Source organism: Cervus elaphus, chromosome 5 (assembly GCF_910594005.1).
Source record: "Cervus elaphus chromosome 5, mCerEla1.1, whole genome shotgun sequence".
NCBI lineage: Eukaryota > Metazoa > Chordata > Mammalia > Artiodactyla > Cervidae > Cervus > Cervus elaphus.
Window position 1 is genome coordinate 18891052 of NC_057819.1, and position 18968 is coordinate 18910019.

Here is an 18968-nt window from a genome sequence, read left to right on the forward strand (position 1 = left end):
ACCTGCTGTTCTCCCAAGCTGCCAGGCCCCTGTGCAGCAGCTGGGCCCCCTGGAATTCAGTTGTAAACCACCTGCATTGCTTGCCAATTACTAGTCCCCATTCATCTCCTCCTTCATTCAACAATCATTGACTGAGAGCCAAGCAATGGTCCGGCCCAGAGCTAGGAATGGCACTTAGAGAAAAGCATAGACCCCTGACCTGAAGGATGAAACGCTCTTACTGGAACACAGCCCTGAAAATGTTAAATGGCAAGAGAAACTGCAATTGATTGCAAAGTAAGCAATGCAGCTGAAAGTACAAGGGTATCAGCCGTAAAAGACCACAGTGTTCGATTCCATGTATGAAAATGTCCAGAGTAGGCAAATCTAGAGACAGAGAGCAGGACAGTGGTAGCCAGAGGCTGAAGGAGGTTGGGGGAGGAAATGGGGAGTGACAGCTAATGGGTACTGGGTTTTGTTGTGGGGTGACAAAAATGTTCCAAAATTGATGCTGGTTGCACGACTCCGTAAACATGCTAAGAAACACTGAATTGTACACTTTAAATGGATGAATGGTGTGTGAAGTACATCTCAAAAAAAGCTGCTAAAAAAAAGTCAAGTGGTAAAGACCCTAGGGGTGAGATGGTGGAGAGGCAAAGAGGGAGGGAAGGAGGGAGGGAGAGCTTGGCCCTTAGAGGCTGGGACAGAGGGAGTGCGTTTGGGAGAAGAAAGCTGCCAGCAACGCTGCTTTCTGAGCTCCAGCAACTGCCAGACAACCCATCCTTCCTTACTCGGTGGTCTCCTCTCTCCTCCCTCCTCCCTCCACTTTCTGCCCTCCTAGGGGTAGGCAGAGCTCAGGAGGGGGACGGACAGGCTTCCAGGTCTGGGCCTGGCAGATGGCGGTGCCAGGGCCCCCTCCCTCCCACCTACCCCTGCCCACAAGAGCCACTGCTGGGGGCAGTCCCCCAGGGCTCATGCTCACACACCCTGGCACCTCCAGAGGCCCACACACACATGCTTACCCCACTGACCTCTTTTCCCCGCTGCACTTTGCTTTTCCACGGTTTTGGGGAAAAGGGGAGGAATGGGGCGGGGACGGGCAGGGAGGAACCTGCAGCTGAAGAGGAGATAATGGGGTGGAGGGGAGGAGGGGGGCGTGGGGCAGAGCTGGTTAGGAAGCTGGAGGGTGCCAGCTGGCCCCTCCCTCTGGTTGCCTTTTGCACCTCACATTCAGGTGGACTGGGGCTGTCGGCAGTATGCAGGCGGCGTGCCCCGCGTCCCTCCTCCGGATAGGCTGGAAGGAGCCTCAACCATGTGTCTGCAGGAGGCTGACAAATCAGAAGGCCTTCCCGCACATCAGAGCCCCGCTGCCTAGCAACCCCATCGGAGGGGTGTAGTTGACAGCGCAGGACGCAGCCCAGTCACGAAGACAGGAGCGGGCTGCGGTGCTGGCGGTGCTGGCGCTGAGGCTGTTAAAGTCCCAGCTCCAGCTCCGGCTCCACACCCCACTGCCTCCTCCGAGCCCACCCTGCCGGGTCCCCACGCGAAGGCCTGGGTGTTTCTCTTCTCTCCAAGGAACTCAAGGGGCAGGGGGTGCTGAAGCCCCCACCCCACCCCCACCCCCATGGGCCACACCGGCCTCTTCTCTCTAACCACCACTTCAAAATATTAGTCCTCATTTTCCTAAAACCATCTCTTCCTCTCGATTTTCTTTTTTTTAATCTAACCTTGATTTCCACCTCCTCCAGGCCCCTGGCAGAAGAGTCTAGGAAAAACAATTTAAGTGTTCGTGGGATGGAGCAAGGCGAGATGCTTCCTTTGGCCTGCAGCTGGACACTCTCCCCGGTGCCCAAAGCAGAAAAGAGAGCAGTTTTGGCTCCTGGGCTCCAGATCCAAGCCTGCTTGGTCAAACAGGTCACCCACCTCAACCTGCCCATCTCCAGCCCCAGCCCCAACCTCCCCAGCTAGGGTGGAAAGGGAATCCCTTGGAGCTGCGGCTGCTGCGTGCAGGGGAAAGTTCTCCAAGTTGAGCTGGTGTCTGCTCTGCCCTCCCAGTCACCCTCCAGCATCCTCTGAGGCCCCTCAGAGCTCCGGGGAGCCACTTCCAGACCCGCCTCTCCAGGAGAGGTCCCTCCTCCCAGGTCCCTTATTTCCAGGCGGCCGGACCGACCCGTCCCTCCTGCCGGGCAATTGCACGCTTTAGGGCAGCCCAGGGAGCCGGGAGAGGACCGCTTCGGTCCTGGTGCCTGCAGCCTTCGCCCGCCGTGCTCATCCCACGTCTCCCCCCTCACTCCGGCTTCTGGCTCTCTCTGGCGTGACGCCTTTGCACTGACCTCTAACAGCTTCCTCTTCCAAAGCACACCGCAGTCACATGGGCATCCCGGCTCGGTGCCACGGCCGCTAAGCTCTCGCGGCGGCCGGCCAGCCAGCCTTGGTTCCGCCTGGGCCGCGGCCGCCCCCTGCCCGGAAAGCCGCGCCCCCCCACCCCCGCCCCACCGGCGCGGGTGGTTTTCTGTGCAGGACACAGTCCAAGTTGGCGGCTGAATATCAGGCGCCCCCAAGCTAAGCCTTTGGGGGGTTCCCACCTCCCAAAGCTCAGGCTGGTTGGGGAGGAGCCTGGAAGGTGGGGGCGCTGCACCTGCAGCACTAACTTTGGGGCGCTGCCTGGGGTCTGGGGAGGCGGGGCAACCCCACCCCGCCCTTTTCCCTCCAACTTGGTGAAACTCCCCCGGCAGCCCAGGGGGCGTCCCCTCGGGCAAAGGTCTGGCGCGCGGCGGAGGGGGGGTGCCTGGAAAGCTGGCACCGGGTGATGGGGCTGGAGGCGATGAGCGCGCGCACCCGTGCACACACACTACACACTTACACGCAGCCCCGGGAGACACAAAGAGCCGCTCCGCGACGCCGGCCGTTCAGCCCGCGGGCGGGAGGCGACCCACACCCCGCCCCGGCGCGCCCCTTAGGAGTGGGGGCTCCCGGGCAGCCCGGGGCCCGCGGGGCGCCGCGCAGGGACGCCCGCCCAGCCCCGCCCGCGGTTACCCTCGGCGGTGCGGCTCCCGGGTGTCCCCTTGGGCGGTGGAAGCTGGACGCTCGCCCGGCCCCGGCAGCCAGAGCCGAGCACCCTCCACGGCGCAGCCAGGCCCCGGTAGAGGACCGCGAAGCCCTCGCTTGCTGGCTTCCTTCCTTTCTCAGGGAGCTGGGCGCAGCCTGCACTCATCCCCGCGCTGAAACTGAACACCCGCGCGGCACAGCGGCCGCCAGGGAGGCGGAGGGAGGCCGCGGCGGTGACAAGGAAGCGCGCCAGACCAGCGCCAGGGGACGCCGCCGCCGCCCACAGCCGCCCCCTCACCCGGGCTGGGTGGGGGCACCAGGATAGCTCTCCCCACCTCTGTTCTACTGGCAGGCGCCCGGGGACTCCCGCACACACGTTCTCAGGGAGTGTGGATGCTATCCTGCTGTTGAAGGCGACGACCCAGCAAAACTAGCTTCCTGAAATGCATCCATGGGGCAAAGCTATAGGAAGGGCCAGTGCCAGCAGGTGGAGGGCTTGTCAGATCCCGGGTGTGGCAGCCCAGGGACCAGGGAGGCTGCTCTGGCCTTAAAACACACTGCCAGTATGACCTTGGACAACCACTTCCCCTCTCTCAGCAGGATCCTTGTCCTGAGGGCAGGGAGGTGACCTTAAGTTCATTTGCAATCTAAGATGCTCTTGCAGCCCTTTCCCTTATCTGCCCCCTTAGTAGCTCTGTAAACCCACATCAGAAATCCTGTGGAAATTCACTGAGATAGACATTTTGATGATTAATCCAATCTTCCCAACAACCCTGTAAGGTCATTCCTAGGATTGTACCCATTTTACAGGTGAGAAAGCAGAGAGGCTCAGAGGTAGTGCCTCACCCTGATCACTACCCTTGAAGTGAGGTACTTATCCAAACAGCCTGTCTCAGAGTTTCTCAGCCATTCTCCCCACGTCTCCCTGGTAAATCCCAAGACTCACAAACAGCAGAGTCTGCAGGTTAAGCCAAACCTCAGACACTAACTGAAGGAACTGTTGTTTAGTCACTAAATCTTTTTTTTGACCCCGTGGGCTGTAGACCGCCAGGTTCCTCTGTCCATGGGATTTCCCAGGCAAGAATACCAGAATGGAGTCTCCTGAATTGGCAGATGGATTTTTTTTTTTTTTTTAAATCACTGGGCCACCAGAGAAGCCCTAAAGAGTCAGTCCAGCTCAAATCAGAAGTCCCCTCCATCCCAGGCAGGCTCATCAGGACAACAGCCCACTTTTCATCCCACCCTTCCCCCCCTCCTCCCAAACTATAAGAAGGGCAGGAGATGGTGGTATGCTGGCTGCAGGGACAGAAATCAAACTACTCCTTTCTTTAGCCAAATCCCATTCCCCAGGCTACCTATTCTTAATGAATAGGTTCCAATTATCAGGTGCTCATAATAATAGCTGTTTACAGGTATGATAACATTTTACCCTCAAAACAACCCAATAATCCCCATTTTAGGGAAGTGAACACTGAGCCATTTCAAGGTCGTCAATACCTTGGCCCAGGGTGCAGCTTTCTGGTGTCATTTACAGGATGGCTCACGCATTGGTACCTCCCTGATGGCCTGCTGTGAAGTTAAACTGTAAACGCCCTAGAAAAGGTTGAATTTTTTACCTTATGAATACTTTGCTTATTTAAAAGAAAAGATAGTCATGACAATGATTATCCCTGACCTTGAATCTGAGCACCAAGAGAGAAGGCCCTGACAACAGGATTAAGCTGTCCACATGAGAGACATATTACCTTTTTTTTTTTAAATTTTGTATTTTGGCCACATCACCAGCATACAGGACGGTTCCCCGACCAGAGATTGAACCGAGGTCTTCGCAGGGAAAGCGCCCAATCCTAACCACTAGGCCACCAGGGAACTTCCCCATATTACTTTTACAAGTCACAAATGCCTCAGCCACTTGAGAGGAGGGACCACACCAGATTCATTCGTGTAAATGCAGCACCCAGCAACAGCCCTATAATTATTCTAATCAGCTATGTGAACTGGACCAAATCTTTCCCCGCCTCTGGAACTCAGCATCATATTTGTTAAACTACCCAGGGCCCTCTAACTCATGGCCCTCACAGATCAAACCAGGCCCTGAACTGACTTGGTTTGGCCAGCACTGTTTTTTTTTAAAAAAGGCTTTTTTTTTTTTTAACGTTGCCTCTCCGGTTATCCAGAAGCCACACCAGCTCCTACTGACTTATGCTCACCTGCTAGCTACATCCATACTGCATTGAACGACTGTGAATTTCAGCTTCCATTTATCTGTTTATGGATGTGACAGCTGGACCATAAAGAAGGCTGAGGGCCGAAGAATTGATGTTTTTGAATTGTGGTATTGGAGAAGACTCTTGAGAGTCCCGTGGACTGCAAGGAGATCAAACCAGTCAATCCTAAAGGAAATCAACCCTGAATATTCACTGGAAGGACTGATGCTGAAGCTCCAATACTTTGGCCACCTGATGCGAAGAGCCGACTCATTGGAAAAGACCCTGTGCTGGGAAAGATTGAGGGCAGGAGAAGGGGCAACAGAGGATGAGATGGTTGGATGGCATCACCAACTCAATGGACATGAGTTTGAGCAAAATCGGGTGTGCTGCAGTTCACAGGGTTGCAAATAGTCCCATACGACTTGGCGACTGAACAACAATGAAAGTAACCTGCTTCCTATATTTTTGAGATTTGTGTGCTAAGTATAAAACACAGCACCTGGGTCCATACATGGCACCACAGGAAAGGACAATTTTCTTTGCTCTTCTTTTCGAGGTACTAGGAAAAACCCAGGAATCCAGAGGCCTGGGACCAGGGCATGGCCCATGTGTGACATCAGCAGCCTCTCCATGTCAATTTCTCTGTGTGATATATTACACAGGGAAAATCATTTACGATGCCAGCAAACATGACTGATGAGAGTGAGAAGGTAAATATGTGTTGTAGAGATGCCCTATGCAAATGTGAGGGAGGGTAGATTAGAAAGCAGTGGATGCCAGGACTCCAATGGCAGCTGCAGCCTCTGTGTGTCTATACATGAGGCCACATGGACAAAAACATTTTATCCCAACTACATTTCACATCCACTGTAGGCTCCATCTTCCCTTTAGCATGGCAGGGAGGCAGGGCAGGGATGAGAGATCCCCGCTTTGTAGACAGAAGAAAAGATCCGGACTTCCCTGGTGGTCCAGTGGCTGAGACTCCATGCTCTGAATGCAGGGGGCCCAGGTTCAATTCCCGGTCAAGGAACTAGATTCTGCATGCCACAACTATGAGTTTGCATGCCACAATTTAAAAAAATCCTGCCTGCCACAGCTCAGACCCTGGACAGCCAAAAAGATAATTTATTTTTTTTTTTAAAAAGGAGATGAAACACTTGCCATAGCTACAGAGAGTAGCAGAGGCACCCCCAAACTTGGTCTTCCCAGTGCCTGCCTTCATCCTCTTTCACCTTTGTACCCCCGTATTATTCCCCTGTTCTTCCTGCCACTTCCAGAAAGTACATGGAGAAAATATGTGGTCAATTTTCAACTTGGGGGGAGCCAAGTGTATGCTTTCTGTGCGATCCCGTTTAGGCTGGGCTTCTGAGCTCTTTTGGTCCACAGTATATCTCCAATACACCAGCAAACCTCTTTTCTGCAAGCCTGGAGTGTGAGCAGGTGAGAAGGGAAACAACTTGCCCATTTCTTTCTGAAATGTGTTAAAATATCCTACAGTCCTAAGTGAAAAACGTGTGCCCATGTCACAGACCTAGGAGATTACTGTAGAAGCTGTAAAACACTTCCAAAAAGTCTCTGAGTGCTCCCCCACCCCTTCCAGAGGCAGAGCCAAATTCCCCTCCCTTGAGTGTGGGCTGGATTTAGTGACTTGCTTTTAACTAACTAGAATATGGCAGAAGTGAACAGTATGTCAGGCTTCCCACATGGCACTGGTGGTAAAGAATCCGCCTGCCAATGCAGGAGACATAGGAGACGCGGGTTCAATTCCTGGGTTGGGAAGATACTCTGGAGGAGGAAATGGCTATCCACTCCAGTATTCTTGCCTGGAAGATTCCACAGACAGAGGAGACTGGCAGGCTATATAGTCCATAGGGTCGCAAAGAGTCAGAAACGAATGAAGGGACTTAGCGTGACCGAAAAAGTATGTGACTTCCAAAATTAGGTTATAAAAGGCACTGCAGCTTCCTCCTGTTCTCTCTCAAACCACTCCTGATGGAGGGTAGGAAGCTGCCATGTCTTGAGGACACTCAAGCAGCCTTACAGAGAAGCCCACATAGTGAAGAATTGAGGCCCAGGCTTAAGCTGGTTTTGTTTCTTTTTTGGCCGCACCCCATGGCTTGTGGGATCTTAGTTCCCCAACTAGGGATCCAGTGGGAGCCACAGTAGTGAAAGCACCAATGTCCCAAACACTAGACCTCCAGAGAATTCCCATACTAGTGTACCCTTTACACATATTCTGTCTCCCACAACGTTGCAACTACCCCCTTGACAACTGTCTCCACCCCTTCCTTGCCTGAAATTCCTGAACAAAAATACATTAAAATTCTTTACCTCCTCACCATGATCAAAGGGCATAAATCCTGGAACCAGGGAGGGAGTAATCATGGGTTTGTAACCCTCCTCTCGCCCCGCTGCAAACCCTCGGTTCAGGTGACCCTTCAGCTATTTCCACTCTCCAGGCACCTCCAGCATGAAAACTCTGATTTCTACAAAGTGTCGTTTTAATTAAATTCCAAAGAACAATTCTATGATCCCAGAGGACTTCATCATCATGGGATTTTTACCTTGTTTATTAACTGAAATCAGCATTCGTTTCAGCTGAACAAATGTACTACTTCCAAGGCAACAATTTCCGTCCTAACGAGCTTCAAATCCTGTAACAAGTTCTAGGCCACTGACAGGGTTTGTAAATTTACTTGCCACATGATCCAACCAATATGTCCAAGACATGTGGTTCTAGAAAATTGTGGGTGACCCTTTTTTTGGCAATTAGATAGAACTCTCAGTATATTAACAGAGCTTACTATTTAAAGGAATCTTTCAATAAAGTGAAGAATACACTGAATATCTCAGACAGGCAAGGTAGACATTACTCAATTGAAATCTGTCACCCAAGGCTGTCTATCTCACCTTCCTAAATACATGTTCCGTTTGTGCTCTGCTCTCCCCTAACACTGCCCCATTACCCATCCTCAGGTAGATGATGCAATGGCTGCTCCTATCAGTCTGCCCCCACATCTCCTTCAATCCACACTGCAGCTGCAGAATTTGCAGAATGCAAATATGAACACATCCCTCTCTGCTTAAAATCTCCGAGGTTTCAGGGGACTTCCCTGGTGGTCCAATGGTTAAGACTCTGCCCTTCCAGTGCAGGGGGTGTGGGTTCAATCCCTGATTGAGAAACTAAAATGCCACATGCCGAGTAATCAAAAAATGATTTTTTTTTTTTTTTGTAACTCAAGAGGATTCTGATTGCTCTTAGGAGAAATACAGACCCTCATGGCAATCCACTCCAGTATTCTTGCCTGGAGAATCCCACGGATAGAGGAGCCTAGCGGGCTACAGTCCATGGGGTCACAGAGTCGGACAAAACTGAAATGACTTAGCACGCACACCAGCTTTATGACTCTCTTATGACTCCTGTCAGCCTGACCCTCCCTCGCTCTGCTCCACTCCCACTGGCCTTTTTGGCAAGTCCTTCAGTTCCACCCTCTTCCCAGCCTATCCCACCGCCCCAGGCTCTCGGTACACAGTCAGAAAAGCTCTTCCAAGGTCTCTTCACTTAAATAACTCCTCTTCCTTTCAGACCGCAGCTCAGGTGGCTTGCTCTGCCCTCCCTGACCTGATGAATCCCCTAGTACACGTGCTATAGCACCAGGTGTCTCTGCTTTGTGGCCTCATCACAACTGCAAACTTCCGTTTGTTTCTCTGATCGTTGGATTAATAGGTCTCCTGCATAGACCATAAGCTCCATGAGGGCAGGGAGCTCACATGGTTTTCTCCCCGCTGTATTCTCAGTGCCCAGCACCCATCAGATAGATGTTCAATATACAGGTGGAATCAATCGATCGATCAATCAAAGAGAGCCAGGATCTGCCTCTAATCTGAGTCCCTCTCTTGTTCCTCAAGCTCCGCCTCTGTGATTCCATCAAGGCTCTTGGCCCTTGCCTACCTCCATCCCTCCTCACTTCCCTCCCATCTCCTCTGTCCTTTAAAGCCCATGTCAAATATCACCTCTGAGAGGATTTTCTGAGGCCAGCAGCCAAAAAGGATTTCGCTTCTCCCCATTTCCCTTCTGGGAACCTGTTTCTCTCTGCCTAGGATGAAAGCTGGCTTCCCTGGTGGCTCAGACGGTAAAGAAACCACCTGCAATGCAGGAGACCTGGGTTCGATCCCTGGGTCGGGAAGATCCCCTGCAGAAGGGAATGGCAACCCACTCCAGTATTCCTGCCTGGATAATACCATGGACAAAAGAGCCTGGCAGGCTACAGTCCATGGAGTCGCAAAGAGTCGGACACAACTAACACACATACACAGAATGAGAGCTGCACCTTGCCCTCACGTTAATGGCCAGTTGTTCGCCAGAAGGTACGGGCTTTTAGACCTGTTTCTCTTTTACTTCCCTGTCCCAGGGTCTCCATGAATTTTGCTGCGATCGCATTGAAACAGAACAGAATTGAAAACCCTCCTACCAACCCCACCTTGAGCCCAGTCTTTCCCTTTGAGGCAGCCCAGATCCAAGGGGTATTAAGGAGCATCAGCTTTGAGAGGAGAAAAAGTGCCTGAGAAGTAATTAAACAGAGAGAGAGAGCTTGAAAGCAAAACGGACCAGCGTGCTGGCCTCCCTTACAAAGCCTGGCACAGAGTTTGCATTCAATATGCACTGAATGAAGGGCCGAGTGAATGAGAAGTTCATAGCCTTTAAGCTCCTGGGGGCACTCCTGGCAGCAGGGCTCAGCAGAGAGATGCTAATGGATTCAGAGCCACCAGAGCCAACTCTTCTAGGAAGCACAGAGCAACTCCCCGGGCCGCGAGCATCTCATTCTCATTTTAGAGATGGAAACAGAGAGAGAGAGGAGCCCCGAGGTGACTTCGTCATCCCAAGGGTCCGCCACTCAAATCCTAGAACATGGAGGTGCGCGCAGCCACCGCTGCCCGTGTTCAATAACTGCTCTCAGGACTTGCTGGTCACGCTGCCTGTAGTGATGTCCCCGTAATTAGATGTGGCCAACCTTTCCAGCGCAGCACCAACTTCCCCCTTAGAGGACACTGTCTCTCTAAGGAGTGTCTGGTGAGGAAGTGGCCCCTGGCTTTATTCAGAGAAGGTTCTTCTCCATCAGAGGTGCCTGGTCTCAACAACAGAAAGCAAAATAATACCAGACCCCTATCCAGCCCTCAGCAAAAGCAAAGTGTCCATGGTGGGTCCCTAGAAAATCCACTCCTAGGACAGACACACTGTCACTTAGAGGGAGTAGAAGAATGTTTGACAAGCACGCGCGCACACACACACACACACACATATTCACAGAGAGATGATTTCCATGACTTCTCCTCCTCTTCAGATCACATCCCCCTGGGCAGGGCTGGCAGGAAAGCCAAAGAACCATCTGGATGAAGAATCCAGACCCAGAGCAGAATGCAGAGCCAACCTGCTCACACTCAGGACCCCCAGCACTCACATCCCAGCAGCACCCCAAAGAGCTGTGGCCTCAGCCCAGGCTCATTTCCAGCCCTCACCCCCTACAAGGCTGAGAGTCACCCACTCCCAGCCCCCGCCACCAGCCAGCCAGTCTTACTTCTTCACTTTCGGGTACTTCATCTCTGCAATGGCATTCGTGGCTTCCGTCTGCTTCTCCTTCAAGTGCTGAGGCCACATGTTGTCCACCCAGTCCACCAGGTCTACCTGAAATCCAGCCAGGCCACCATCAGCGCTTCCTGGCCCCAGGTACCCTTAAGTCGGACCCCATCACTGCCTCAACCTTCCTCCTCCTCCTCCTGCTCCCAAATCCCTCCTGCCCTCCCGCCATGGGCTGGCCTCGAGCTAGGAGAGGATGGGGAAGGTGACCGGGGAGGGGAACCGCAGCCCGGGACCTACCACGGTGGGCCGCTTGACCAGGTGCTCCAGTTTGGTGTGGCTGAACTCAAGGCTGATGACGTTGTACAGCTTGTCCCGCTGGGCCTCGGGCGTCTCGTAGTACCGCACAAACTGGGACATGCTCATCTCCGTGCCTTTCTGGGTGTTCACGTCCATCACGTCCACCAGCCGCCGGCTACCTGAGGGCAGAATCCACAGGCTGGTGGCTCCAGCCAGATAGGGCTCCAGATCCTACTTGGGAGGCCCCACAAAACAAAACCTGCTCCTAACCCAGCATCCCGAACATGCCTCAGCATCCTACACCCCTACGCCTTATCTGCTCAATGACGTCATCCCATCAGTGTTCCTCACTGAATCGTTCTGCAGTCTTTAAAGGAATCCCTCTTCAATCGATCTGTTTCCCTCGGCAACTAACTTGCCCCCAAACACTCAGTTACTGAGCAGCAAAGCTGGGATTTGAAGCCAATTCCATCTAACACCGGCACCAAGGTTCTTAACCCCCAACCCCGGCCCCTGGCCCCTGCAATACTGAATCCTGATCACATGCTAAGGCTGAAAAATGATCCCCTCCTTCAGAGGCTGGCTCCTCGCCCCATAGATCCCAGGAAGCCTTGGAGAAGCGCTCTGGTTTTGAGTCAGGAGTGCAAATCCACCAGGGGGCATCCCTGAACTTTGCTGGAAATTCTGGCCAAGCTCTGGACAGTGCCGGCTCCTTCCTTACCAGGGCTCCTGGAACAGGTGGGCTCTGCTCAGCTTTTCTGGAAAGCCCATCTGGCAGAGAACCGCCCTTAGAGTGAGGAGGGGAAAAGAACAGCTGCCCCCCCCAAGCTCTCCCCACTTTCTGGCCAGCCTCCAGCCTCCCCCTGCCTCTCCTCCCTCACTTTGCTCAGGGTCCCATCCGCAAAGCCCCCTGGGGAAGGAGATTCACTGGGCAGGTAGGTGATGGGACTCACAGCCCTGCAGGCAGGGGCAAGTGGGCATTAAAGGCCTGGAGCTAGCTGCCCCATCAGTACAATATAGTGGTTATGCTGGGGAACTCCCTGGCAGTCCAGTGGTTAAGAATCCACCTTGCAATTGCAAGGGATGCAGGTTCAATCCCTGGTTGGGGAAATAAGATCCCACATGCCGAGGAGCAACAAAGCCCACACAGCAACTACTGAGCCCACGGACAAGTAGAGAATCTGTGTGCCGCAAGGAATGATCCTGCATGACGCAATGAAGACCCCCCATTCTGGAACTAAGACTTAATGCATTGAAAAATGCATCGATGCATTAGAGACTGGATGGATTAAAAAAGATTAAAAATAAATTTTATATATATATATGCTAGTTAAGCTTCCCTGGTGGCTCAGATGGTAAAGAATCCGCCTACTATGAGGGAGACCTGGGTTTGATCCCTGATCCCTGGGTTGGGAAGATCCCCTGGAGAAGAGACCAGCTACCCATTCCAATCTTCTGGCCTGGAGAAATCCACGGACAGAGGAGCCTGGCAGGCTACAGCCCATGGGGTTCCAAAGAGTCAGACATGACTGAGTGACTTCCACTCACTAAGCTAAGACTTTGTGGGTTTGAACCCCAGCTGCCCCTCAAGTCTCTAGACATGAAAGTAGCAGTTTCTCCATCTATAACATGGTAGCCAGCCTATGGTGTTGTTGTATGATTTAAGTGAGCTAATGCACATGAAAGACTTCTGAGAAGTGTCTGCAAGTAGGAAGTGTTACCTAATTGGCCAATTTCATTTATAATCACAGGTGGAACTACTATATTTAAAATAGACAATCAACAAGGACCTACTGTGTAGCACAAGAAATTCTGCTCAATATTCTGTAATAACCTAAATGGGAAAAGAATTTGAAGAAGAACAGATACTAGTATATGTATAACTGAATCACTCTGCTATACATCTGAAGTTAACACAACATTTTAATCAACTACGTGTCATGTCTGAATCTTTGTGACCCAATGGACCATAGCCCTCCAATATCCTCTGTCCAAGTGATGCCATGCTCTCCTCCAGGGGGATCTTCCCCACTCAACTACACTCTAATAAAAAATTTAAAAAAAAATTTTTTTTTAACATATATAATTACAGGTAGAGAAAGTGAGGTGGTGGGAAATTCAGCATCAGTTAAATCTCTGCCAGTCAGTCTAAAAGGATGGCTAATGGAGAGGGGTGAGGGGTATGAGGGGTGATGAAAATGTTCTAAAATTGACTGCGGTGATGATTGCACAAACTCTGTGGACAGACAACAAACCATTGAATTGTACACTTTAAACAGGTGAATCGTATGGTATGTGAATTATAACTCAGTAAAGATATTATTAAACAAAAACACTCAGACACTAAATGACCAACAAAGTTGGTTTTTATACAATTATCTTTTTTCTTTCAAAAGTCTTCTACCCACTTAAAACACACATCATAAAAAATATAGAGGGACTTCTCTGGTGGTCCAATAGTTAAGAACCCACCTGCCAATTGCATGGGACGTGGGTTCAGTCCCTGGTCCAGGAAGATCCCACCGGCCTGGGAGCAACTAAGCCCCTGAACCATAACTACTGAAGTCTAGGTATTCTAGAGCTGGTGTTCCACAACAAGAGAAGCCACCACAATGAGAAGCCCCAGCATTGATACTAGAGAAAGCCAGGGCACAACAACAAAGACCTAGTGTAGCCAAAAATAAATAAATTTGATTTAAAAATATACGGACTTCCCTTGTGGTCCAGTGTTTAGGGCTCTGCTCTTTCCCTGCAGTGGGCCAGGGTTCTATCCCTAGTTGGGGAACTAAAATCCCATATACAGCAACTAAGGGTTCACATGCCGGCAACCAAAGATTCTGCGTGCGGCAAGGACGCGTGCTGCAACTAAGATCAGACACAGCCAAATAAATACAGTAATAAATAAACAATCAATAAATATTTTTAAAACAGTGACTAAATAAATAAATAAATGTTGAGTGTTATCCTTATTACTGTCCAGCATTTAACCTATTACTTCACATATAAATGACAGCTGAACTGAAGAAACGACCTGGGGGTACCCGGAGGCAGATAAGAGTAACCCTCCTTGCATTGGGCAAGATGACCCACACACCCCTCCCTCCCAGCCTGGAAAACATCCAGAAGTATTGAGCAGTCCAGAGCCCCACCTCTATGGACAACCATCATTGAACAAGAAAGAGACCCATGGGAAAGGCCTGCTTTTTACTTTTTTGAGCACTAGCCAGGTTTTTGAACTGTGGTGTTGGAGAAGACTCTTGAGAGTCCCTTGGACTGCAAGGAGATCAAATCAAGAAATCCTAAGGGAAATCAACCCTGACTATTCATTGGAAGGACTGATGCTGAAGCTGAAGCTCTAATACTTTGGCCACCTGATGCGAAGAACTGGCTCATTAGAAAAGACCCTGATGCTAGGAGGGATAGACGGCAGGAGGAGAAGGGGACGATGGAAGATGAGATGGTCAGATGGCATCACCGACTCAATGGACATGAGTTTGAGCAAGCTCCTAGAGACGGTGAAGGACAGGGAAGCCTGGAGTGCTGCAGTCCATGGGATTGCAAAGAGTCAGACACAACTGAATGACTGAACAACAACAAACCAGGCTTCCAGAACCCCCCCTCCCCACACAATCCCCAGGGCTTTCTGTACATCCTCACTCCGCTCTAGTCCTGCCCAGGTGCAGGTCCCCTGTTGACCCACCTCGATCTGCCCCACCCTCAGCGGAAAAGGTAAGTCCGGACCCCGATGTGGTTAGAACCGCGAGGGGCAGTCGGGACGGAGGGGCGCCGGAGGGAAGATGCCCTAGGGTGGGAGGCCAACTGACTGTATCCGGAGCGGTTCTAAGAAGAGCGTCCTCAGCGTTCAGGGAACGCCGTCCGGCTCCCCCAGGTGTCCTGCAAGCCGCAGCGGGTGGGTGGGAGGAGACGAAGTAGGAATACAGGGAGGAGCAAAGAAAGTCAGTTCTTCTGGATGCCGGGGCTCTATAAACCCCCAGGGAAACATGGGTGTACCAGTAACCGGATTCAATCCCGCTGCGTTCCAGCCCGCAGGCGGGGATGAGAGATGCAGGAACCTCAGAACGCGTCCTGGGGAGGCGAAAGGATACTGAGTGAAGTGACTATAGGTTTAGAGGTCTGACACAGCTGAGATAAGGGCCAGCTCGAAGCAAGCTGCAGAGGAGGGTAAGTTTTTCTCCATAGATGTATTCCAGACAATAAAGGGCAAAGGAGGACCACTCGTGGTCCAATGGAGGGGCCCCAGGGTTCCACTGCACGGGTGCGGGGTGATCCCTGGTTGGCGAACTAAGGTCACGCAAGCCCTACAGCACCGCTAAAATTATATAAAATAACGGAGATAGGTGTCAATAGCTGCTAACGTCAGGAAGAGAGGGAGAAGCGAGAACCTAACATGCCCCTCCTGACAGATCTATGAAGCTGTCAGAAAAAAAAAAAACAATGAATGAACTAATTATGAATGAGTGAGACAGGCTCTGAGTCTGATCAAGCATCTATTAATACGGCCAACTACCAATTTACAGAAACTCCTCTGTCCATGGGGATTCTCTAGGCAAGAAAACTGGAATGGGTTGCCATGCCCTCCTCCAGATCGTCCCAATCCAGGGATCGAAACCAGGTCTCCCAAACTGCGGGCGGATTCTTTATCGTCTGAGACAGCAGGGAAGCCCAAGAACCCTTGAGTGGGTAGCTTACCCCTTCTCCAGGGGATCTTCCCGACCAGGAATCCAAACAGGGTATCCTGCATTGCCGGTGGATTCTTTACCAGCTGAGTTACCAGGGATGCCCACAGAGAAACTACTCCAAGGCAGAGTCCAAGTAATGAAAAATTCTATAGCTCAAACAATCCCACTTCTTCAGATTGGAAAGAGATGGGAGAAGAGCCCAGAGATTATAGAAGAGTTAAAAGATACCCCAACCAATCACAATGCAAAACCCTTATTTACATTCTGACTCATACAACTGTTTAAAAAAAGAAAGTAACATTTGTGCCCTATAGGAAACAACTGGAAATTTGAACAAAGGATATGGCTATTTACTCATTTTAAGGAATTTTAAAAGCTTTTAGCTTTTAAGAAACAAACAAACAAAATTCCTTAGTTTTTAAGGTTCCTAGTTTTTAAAAGACTAGGTGTAAGAGAGCACTCCATGGCCCTGCAGACCTGTCTTTTGCTTCAACAGTGTTGGGGTGGAAAAGACCCAGGAACACCCCTTCCTCCAGCCTCCGACCACCCTCCAACCTTTTTTCCAGTTACATTTTAGGAACCAGCCACTCAACTACATCTGATCTCCAGGACCAGCCAACAACATTTTAAAAAAATGAATTGTTGAGTATTTTTTTTTGGGTGTGGGGAGACTGCATTAGGTGACATGTGGGATCTTAGTTCCCTGACCAGGGATTAAACGTGCACCCCCTGTCATGGAAGCAGAGTCTTAACCACTGGACCACCAGGGAAGTCCCAGCCAACAGCATTTTCTTTGACCTTAGCTCTTTATTACCCATCAATCATGAGCTCTCACATGTGTCAGAATTATTCCACCACAGTGGAGGGTGCTGTCCACCACCTGGTGAACATGCATCTGCAGGCCTCCTATACCTACCTCTCTCTGGGATTCTATTTCCACCACAATGATGTGCCAGGGCGTGGCTCTGGAGGGCATGGGCCACTTTCCCCAGAATTGGCAGAGAAGCTCATGGACACCAAGCATCACTTGAAAATGCAAAACCAGTGTGATGTCCACATCCTCTTACAGAACGTGCAGAAGCCATCCCAAGATGAGTGGGGTAAAAGCCAGAACACTGTGGAAGCTGCCATTCTCGTGGAGAAGAAACAGAGCCATGCCCTTTGGATCTGCGTGCCCTGGGTTCTGGCTTTATAGACACCAGCTCTGTGACTACCTGCAGAGCCAAATGCCCCTCCTCTAGGCCTCAGCTGCCTCATATGTAAAGACAGGAAGAAGTTGATCTTTATATTTTTTTCATTGCCGCAGAATTCTTCCTTCAAACAGATGCTTTGACGAGAGCCGACTACATAAATAAAAACAAGCAGCTCAGGCTGAAGTGGGTAGGGAGAAGGCACTCAGAATTCAGAACTGGATTCCAGGGATTTTCCTTTGAAAACCACTGGGTTAGGTCATTTTTAGGTCCTCTTCCAGGGCCGACACACTGGTTTCTAGCCTAGTTTTTTTGTTGGTGGTGCCGATTTTAAATTTTTCTCTTTTATTTTTAATTTTTATTTTTTGGCTATACTGCATAGCACGTGGGATCTTGATTCCCTGACCAGGAATCAAACCCATGACCGCTACAGTGAAAGGGCAGAATCTTAACCCCCGGACCTCTGGGGAATTCTCTAGTCTAATTCTTTTTTTTTTTTCTTAATTAAGTTTATTTATTCTCAATTGATGGATAATTGCTTTACAATATTGCATTGGTTTCTGCCATACATCAACATGAATCAGCCATAGGTAAACCTATATCCCCTCCCTCTTGAACCCCCCTCCCCATCCTAGCCTAGTTCTTTCTTAGATCATATCCCTTAAATGTGAACTGAGGGACTTCCCTGGTGGCCCAGTAGTTACAGAGTCCACCTTTCTATGCAGAGGATGCGGGTTAGATCCCTGGTCGGGGAACTAAGATCCCACATATCTTGGAGCAGCTAAGCCCTTAAATCACAACTAGACAGAACCCTGAGCACTGCAACGGGTGATACGTGCGCCACAGCTAAGACCTGACACAGCCAAAAATAAATTAAAAAAAAAAATTTTTTTAATGTGAACTGAGGGGAGTAGGAGGAAGAGGGAAGAGATGGACAGGCTTGCCCTCGGGGTCACTGGGGATACTTGAGGCCTGCCAGTCCCTTTCAGTCTGAGCTGGGAGATTAAGCACTAGGACTCCGTCTTCTCAGGTTCCCAGGCTGGTCTGCCACTGGTGGCAAAGGGGAGCTAGACCTAAGTGCCGGGTCTCCGAGCTGGAAGCTGAGCCCTGGGGAGGAGGCAAGTGGCACAGCTCAGTGCTGAGAAGGGAATGTGGCAGTCCAAGCTCTGGGGAGCACCCTGCGGGAGCAGGTGACAGAAACAAGGAGCCTTCTGGAGCCTGCAAGGGATCCATAGCGCTAGAACCCAGGCCCTGAGGTCAAGGGGTTACAGGAGAAATTTTCCATGTCGGCATGGTGCTGGAGTTCCTAAGTAGGCCAACAGCAGAGCAACCCCTCTGCCTCTCTCTCTCTCCTTGCTCCCTCCTCCTCCTCCCTCCTCCAGTCTCACTGGTTCTCTGCACTCACAGGCTTCACCCACATCCAACAAATTCCAGCTGCATAAATTAATCCGTGGCCCTATGGCCCTTGCTTTGAAGGCTCCATCAGTCAGTTCCAAGAGCCAGGGGCTCGGAGCTTGGGAGTAGGCTGTGGGGTCACCTTGAAGGCTAATATAAAGCAGGCACGGGCACTGACCCCAACTCCCCCTGAGTCCACTCTTCAGAGAGTGCATGCAAGTGTCTTGCATCATAGCTCTGGAACCTTCTCTATCATCTCAAGTTTCTGGTTTGTTATTCTGCTCCTTGGGAGTATTTCCTCATCCATCTCATAAAGGCAGTGTTTATTAGCAAGAGCACCAGTCATGGTTCAAATCCTGCTCCTCTGTTTCCCAGCAGTGAGGCCTTAAGTAAACTCCTGACCCTCTCTGGCTTCAGCTGCCTCACCTGCCAAGTGGAGATAATAGGACCTGCCTAGTGGCCCAACAAAATTATTGGAGGGACTTTTTAAACCTAAAAGCAGGGGTTCTGGTAAGGATGCTGTCCCAAATGGAAGATGCAAGGGTACAGGAAAGATAGAGCCCAGGGCTGA

The 18968-nt window shown here is 50.9% G+C and overlaps 1 protein-coding gene across 10 annotated transcripts in view; it reads right to left on the reverse strand.

Moving 5' to 3' along the window:
• KDM2B (lysine demethylase 2B) overlaps window positions 1-18968 on the reverse strand; it is a 115088-nt gene that overhangs the window by 79108 nt on the left and 17012 nt on the right. For 9 of the 10 annotated variants that reach the window (XM_043901909.1, XM_043901905.1, XM_043901904.1 and 6 more), the window contains exons 5-6: window positions 11113-11291; window positions 10814-10920 (exon numbers count right to left, since the gene is read on the reverse strand). In XM_043901909.1, the coding sequence (XP_043757844.1) occupies window positions 10814-10920; window positions 11113-11291 (286 nt within the window). Of the gene's footprint in view, window positions 1-3015; window positions 3206-10813; window positions 10921-11112; window positions 11292-18968 lie in introns of those variants that run through there. The other variant, XM_043901910.1, reaches the window with a different exon arrangement.